Source organism: Euprymna scolopes, chromosome 2 (genome assembly GCF_053919585.1).
Source record: "Euprymna scolopes isolate OS-2025 chromosome 2, ASM5391958v1, whole genome shotgun sequence".
Taxonomy (NCBI): domain Eukaryota; kingdom Metazoa; phylum Mollusca; class Cephalopoda; order Sepiida; family Sepiolidae; genus Euprymna; species Euprymna scolopes.
In genome coordinates, this window is record NC_136483.1 from 84121353 (window position 1) to 84128850 (window position 7498).

Here is a 7498-nt window from a genome sequence, read left to right on the forward strand (position 1 = left end):
TATATTCTTTTTTCATTTCAATATACCTTCATAGAAATGTTTCTATTATGTCACAAAAAACTATTTTCTTTACATCACAAGTGTCATGCTCATACATTAATTCCATAGCTAATATAACATACTGACCCAACGGGTCATGAGTAGTCTAGTATAATAATAAATATATGTATATTAGACACCGCCAAAAATGGCCGAAAAATCAAGTTGTTGTTGTTTTTTAAAACGAAATTACATTTATTAAAATCCATTATTTCTGAGTAACTTTTTTTTTCCAGAAAGATAAAACCCTGAATTTTATCATATAGAAAACAGAATGTAAAACTTTTTCTACTATTTTTAATTAAATTTTAAATGTTAAATTTTCCCAAAAAGTTAACAATTGACATTTTTTTGTCTTGCACAAAAAACGTACATAAATATTTTTAAAAAAAGGTTTTTGAAATAATTTATTTATTTGTTGTCTAACTAAGATTTAGGGTGATTTTCTATGAGAATATGCAAAAATATTATAATATAAGTATAAGTACCTGGATTTCAAATAATTCCACTTATTCATATAGGCAACCAGTTACTTCGCGCCAATCTAGACAATGTTTATGTTTGTACTTAATAAAACGCAAACTATGGAAAACCAAACAGGCCAAAAAAAACTTATTTTTCAGTGACGAAAATTTCAATGTATTATTAACGCTGAGGCTGGCCAGTACCAGATGGGTGACCATTTTTATGAGTTTGGTTTTTAATATGTATGCGTGTGGGGGCCAAGCTCCCCAAAATGGGGGGGGGGGAATTTAAAGCAGAATAAAAAAATTATTTCAGCGCGTTTGATCCACCGTAGTCGAAAGGCGGCAAACGTTTTAAAACGAGATCGAAAAAATGATCCTATTTTTAACACAAAGGGCACAATATTTATCAAATTTTTTTTTTGTATCGATTCTTCAAAGTATGCCCTGTTTAATAATGGTCATGATTTATTCGGCTCGCTAAAAAAAAAATTGTTAATTTATTTATCAAAGATTTTAAAATGGCTTTTTTCGTATAAATATTAAAATTTTTTTTTGTTTTGCTTAACTTAAATTAATTATTTTACTTAACATATTCACCGAATTTCACACTTCAAAACTCAAAAGCGGGATAATTAAGCACAATCGAAGTTCTGATATTCAGATGTCAAAATAAAGTATGCAAACGATTTTTTTTTTTTTTTAAATCTATAATCCTGTCCCTTACAACAACACAATATGTTTTGTTCAGATTCAGATGATTATTTTAAGCATATTTGGAACCCCCTCAAAACAAGGGGGGGGGGTTGTAAGAAAAAAAAAAATATATATATAAATATTGTTTATGAAAAATAAGTACAGTTATAAAGTTCATTCTTCTCTTAATAATCGCTGAAATTTCGTATTGATTGGATAATTACCTGATTTTTGGTAGATTTTTAAAAAGACAGTCCGTCAAAAAGTACTTACCTGCCCCCCCCCCCCCAGTTTTGGCGGTGACTAATGTATGTATGTATATATATATATATATATATATATATATATATATATAAAAGAACTACCGCATTCTGTTTGTATAGTATGTATATACAATTTAACACAAACAAAATGATGTAGTCTTTTATTATATGTATATACTAGCAGGGAGACTCAACGTTGCTTGGGATTGAGTGAAGATCAACAAATGTTTCACCCGTTCATATTTTGTCATGAAAATCAGTGAAATTGCCCATTTTCCAATCAAATTGATTAATTGCTTGCTCTCATTGGGGACCCATCACGGTGCACCGGGAGGAAACGTCACATGCCTCCCCACAGTGACAGTCCACAATACATTCTAATTTATATTGCACTGTAGAGAATCTTTTCTTGATTTTATAAAAATTATTTTATATATAATAGCTGGAATTAAAGTTTAAAATGAAAATAACAAATATGTTTCAATTATGCTCTAAACAGCAACATTAATTTCTAACATGTCCCTGTTGTATCAAAGAACCTACTGCTGATTTTTCTGCTTTTGTAATAATAAAACTTCTCAAATGCACTTGTGATATTAGACTGTTAACTTTAGTCAAATTCACCTGTTCCTTCTTTCATCGTATTTTTTTGACTATCGATACTTATCGAAGACATTCTGATATAAAACCTATTTAAGAATATTACCAGCCACATAAAGTACATTTGTGCTAAATTTCATAAAAATTGGCCTAGCTGTTTGAAGTCCATTGGGAATGAACTCGCACACAAAGACAAAGTTCTTTTTATATAATAGTAGATATAGTTTTATATAATAGTAAATATAGTTTTATATAATAGTAGATATAGTTTTGGAAATTTTTCAACCTTTAAAACTATAAAGAGAGAAAAATAAATCATCTAATCTGAAGTCCTTCATTGCAAAACTCCTTTGCAAATCAATCTCTTGAATATCTAAAGGAAGCACCGTTTCACCTACATATGGTAAATTATTTTCACATAAGCAAATCAAATTTTATGACCTACATGAAAAAAATCTTTCCCCTGAATAATTTAGAACTATATAAATCTTATTTGTAACATTTGATGGACATCGTAATATGTATATGTGCATAATGTTTATCTGCTACATTATCTACAGGCCATGCAGGTCTGCAGTTGGTCTAAAAGGGCACCTAAAAAGTCATGGATGAGGAAAGGATGACAGTGAAGAAATGAGACTGCAATCATTTGTGAAGATGCAGAAAATCATGTATACATGTATGTGTGTGTATACAGATATAGCCGTCTGTGTGTGTATGTGTATGCAGATATGGTCATCTGCGTGTGTGTGTGTGTGCACATATGGTTGTTTGCATGTGTGTGTGCGCACAGATAAAGACTGTGTGTTTGTGTGTGCAGATACGATTATGTGTGTTTGTGTGTGCAGATATGGTCATCTGTATGTGTGTGTGTGTGTGTGCGCGCAGATATGGTTGTGTGTATGTATGCAGATATGGTCGTGTGTGTGTGTGTGTGCGTAGATATAGACGTTTCTGTGTGTGTGTGTATGCAGATATGGTCGTCTGTGCGTGTGTGTGTGTGTATGCAGATATGGTCGTCTGTGCGTGTGTGTGTATGCAGATATGGTCGTCTGTGAGTGTGTATTCAGATAGAGTTGTATGTGTGTGTATGTAGGAATAAATGACAAGAAAATCAAAATGAGTCTAAATAAGATTTATGGGACAACTTAATGATTTACAAAATGATTAAATACTTGGGTATTTTTTTTAGGGTGGGTGCCCATAAAAAATTCAGAGTGAGGGGATTGTCAAAATTTGAAAAAATAAAATGTGGAGAGAGAGAGAAGAAAAAAAAAAGAAAATGTTTCCATGAAAATGAATTTTTTTCTTTTTATGAATCCCCCCACCCCACAAATGTCAGTGTTTCAAACTGGATGAAAATAATAATAAAAAATATATGTATATATATGGTTTCTTGTCTGCCCAGAAGTCAAGCATCAATGAATTCTGTAAAAAAAAGTTTTTTCAGCTTAATAGTAACCTCTTTGATACTGATTACCACCTCCACCTCCTCGGGGTCTGTTGTAACCATAGTTCCAATTGTTACCGCCGCCATCCCGCTGGTAACCACCTTGACGATTCCGGTTGTAATCATTTGGGTTATTATAACCACCTTGGTTTCTTCCCTGACCACCACCACCACCACCACCGCCATATCGACCGCCACCACCATTACCACCATGCCAATTCCCACCACCTTGCCTTCCTCCGTATCCGCCCCGCGAAGAGCCGTACATATCACGTGGCGGTGGTATCATGACCCCGGGGTTCTGCTGCCTATAGTTGTCACTTGGACCACTATGATGACGGATCATACGCACCATTGCATCAACATTCTTGTTGTCACGGTAACCACTGTTTGGTTGAAAGCCCAACTGCGGACGATAACGATTATTGCCAAAGTCCCGGTGGGAATCTGGTTTCACAGTCGGAGGTGGAAATTTGGCATTAGGCAAAATTATGGATGGAAAAAGGAAATCTTCACCGAAGGTCGGGTCTTTGAAGTAGACACTGATTGCTTGATTATCATTCAGGTCTTTTAGCTGTGGCACTGGAGAGAAGACCGTGTGGCCTGGAAGAACCGCTAATTCATCACACCAGACTGTACCTCCCATACCTTGCGACAATTTTGTGTTTATCTGGACTTCTTGACTGGCCTGATTTCCTTCGTAAAGAGCATCCAAAAAACTATGCACTGGGTGCTTAGAGCTCACAAACAATCTATCATTACCGCGCACGTTTCGAAACTTTTCCTCTTCAGTGAGATCGTCGTACACAGTTGCCAAGGCAGTCTTCAGGCGGGCCTCATCAACAAATGGGAGGAGAGCAACACCCTGCCATGCATATTTTTTACCATTAAGATCTACTTTGAAATCTATCGGGTAAAAGTCAATTATAGGAGAATCGTCATCCGTCATAAGTCGCTGCCAAGTTGGAGGTAAGAACTGCTTACTTGCAGCCGGAAAGACACTCATCAGTTGCTCCATAGGTTTGAAGGGTCCAGTACCTCTTTCAAAGTCATTTGATAAGTCACCAATGTTGAGAAAATCAGATGCAAACGGAGCATAATGGTACGGGAAATACCATTTCCAACTAGCGCAACCTTGATAATAGTAACGCAGCACCCAGCAGAGACCACGGACGTAATGGTTAGCAACAAGATGGCGGAATTTCACATCATGCTCATCGACATTAAATTTGTTCTTGTAATACCGATCCTTCCAACCATCTTCCCAGAGTTTGACATCATCCTGTGGTTCGTCATCCTCTTCCTCCTGTGGTTTGTGTTTACGCTTAGCTTCAGGGTTGTGCATCAGGTTTCTCGAATCAGAGCTTCCGTACAGATTCTGCCCACTCTGCGTTTGTCTGCGCATGTCAGCTGCTGTCTGGCGGGGATTCTGTATTGGATTTGAACCACTGTTAACCGGGGTCGGGTTGTACTGTCCCGCAAGCATCCACTTTGGTTTCTCATCGCCTTTCATTCTTTTGTTGCGCTCCTTTTCGCGGCGACGAAACTCCAAATCTCGGGCACGCCGATTTTTAAAGATCTCATCTTCTACTTTTCCCAACTCCGACAGGACATACTGCACCCGAGATAGGTTCACGATTCCACTTTTGGTGAGGTAACCGCCCGTCCTATAGACACACCGCTTGTAGATTGTGACCAGGCGATCTATAGCCCCTTCTCGAATTTCCAGAGAGGGCAGGTGGGGCAAAAAGTCATTTCCCACAAAGAAACACATGAACACCCAATCATCTACGGCCCGTTCAAAGTCGTATTCGAACGGGAGATTATCCATTCGGAGTTGTGTTTGCAAATGTTCCCGGAGGACAGGTAGACGTATGAAGATGAACTCTTGCTCGATGCCGAGCTGTTTCACTGGGTTTTCACACTCATCTTTCGGAAGGCCCACACATTCCTTCATCTCGTGCCCCATCTGACCACACAGATCGCACGGTTTCGGCTGGTTAGGTTTGAACTCCTCTCTGATGATGGTAAAGTGGGGTTCGTGGGTCGCGAGACCCAACATAATTAAATCAGCATCAGCCCCGCACAAGCAATGGTTAGTGTTGGGATCGTGGTCTGGTTGAGCTCGTTGCCGACGAATATAATCCATTATTTTGTGCTCGCCCTCGCCAGGGACGTTAGCATCTGAAAGAATAACTTTAATGTTCGTCCAGCCTGGGTCATTATTCAAACGATCGTGGATATAAAAACGCAAACATTCGGCTAAACGAAACATAAATGGGGTACCTGGTGTGATGCAGTTGCTATCAAATTTGCTTCCTTTCGGTTTCTCGGGTGGGAGGTGGTAACCCTTGGTCAGCACCTCTTCACGCATTCGGGCCTTTTCATCAGCAAGCTCACTGGCTTCCTTCGAGGATCGAAAACGCCTCGATCGCTGCTGGTTCATTTTGGCACGTGGAGCCACACCGTCGATCGCCATGTACAACAATTTTCGAGGTCTACAAATGTTGAAAATTCTGTCAATGTAGGCGAAAATGTCAACCATCATCTCATCCTCATTCTTGGGTGCTGGTTTGTTCTCCGGGTGGCAGCACGGATGGATGATGCCGTTCATGTCAAGGTATAAGTTGTCGAATTCGACATCGTTTGGATTTTTCTGGCTTGTATCAATCGGGGCCGCAACTCCATCAACTTCTTTAGCTCTCTCTTCAACACAGTGGACAACAATTGATGTATACTTGCGGCTTAGCCATCTGAAGAAGGCAGGAACTCCCATAACTTTTTCAAAATAAAAATTTAAACTATGAAATGAGTTTAAAAAAAAAACGGCACACGTAAACACAGGAATCACGTTGAACCCTGTGTTATTAACTCAATATGGCCGATTCTAACTTCCGGTATTACATATGATTAATTTCACTTCCGTTTAATCTCGAACCAAAGTTTTTCCTAAAATAAAATCGAATTTTAATAAACATTATTTTATTAAAAAATTCAAAAACTTAATGAATATTAGAATTTGTAAACAATCTGAATTAATCACTCCCCAAATTACGATAAATCTCGTATAAACATAAATAATAAAACCGTTATGGTATTTGTTTTTGTTTTATCCATTGTGCTTTGTTCGAAATCATTTCTTTCTTATCTATTTCAAACGCCCTTGTTTTGTTTATTCACGCGAATGCTGAAAAATAAATTTAACATTTAGATTTTTTTTAATTATTAATTTCTAGGTCATATTTTGATGTTATTTAACACTGATTTTAAATATTAATTTTAAATTATACATAAAAACAAGTTCGAAAAGAATAACACAAACTGAATTACTTCCCTTTGTCCATGCGAAAACAACGTTTTTTTTCACATTTTTAGAATTTCTTTTGTTTATTCTTTACAGATACTCTTCTTTTTTTTACATATAATTTTTATATATTAAAAAGATCATGACCCTTGCTTGCGTGTTATCTTTTTATCTTGTTTTTTTTTCCAACATGATCAAAGTGTAGTATCTGTTCTTCAGACGCTGCAGCGCTGCACTTCAATTTCTTGTTCCTCTGTCAATGGAGGAGAAATCCTTCACGACTGAGGCAATTGTTATTTTTGTTCCTTTTCTCCACGTTAAAAAACGACCCTGGTGTCTAACTCTGTCCCGTGGGGAGGCATTGTAAATAGGAACATGCAATTGTCAAGAAGATATATTTAATTACTTGAAAATGGATGATGAACTAGACGGTGATAGAATGATTCTCGTTCCAGTTCGTAAAAGGTCCAACTTTTTTTTTCTCAGTATTGACTTTAAATATAATATTTATGTTTATTTACTTATATATTGCAAATAAATATAATAGATGATTTTATTGTTTTTATTGTTTTTTAAATGTTTATTTTCGCACAATTTTAAAATATGTTGTCTCTAAATACTTTTTAGTGTGTGTGTGTGTGTGTGTGTGTGTGTGTATGTGTGTTTTATGAATATGCTTATT

At 36.7% G+C, this 7498-nt stretch overlaps 1 protein-coding gene across 1 annotated transcript; it reads right to left on the reverse strand.

The window, feature by feature from the left end:
• Positions 1–3182: 3182 nt before the first annotated feature.
• Positions 3183–6413, reverse strand: LOC145293182 (5'-3' exoribonuclease 2-like). The gene has a single exon (XM_080139667.1). The coding sequence runs from the start codon at positions 6286–6288 to the stop codon at positions 3514–3516; it is 2775 nt and encodes a 924-aa protein (XP_079995793.1). The 5' UTR covers positions 6289–6413; the 3' UTR covers positions 3183–3513.
• Between the last annotated feature and the right edge of the window lie 1085 nt (positions 6414–7498).

Bases quoted from the DNA above. Each gene is read 5' to 3' on its own strand.
- LOC145293182 (XM_080139667.1), bottom strand. From the start codon at position 6,288: ATGGGAGTTCCTGCCTTCTTCAGATGGCTAAGCCGCAAGTATACATCA.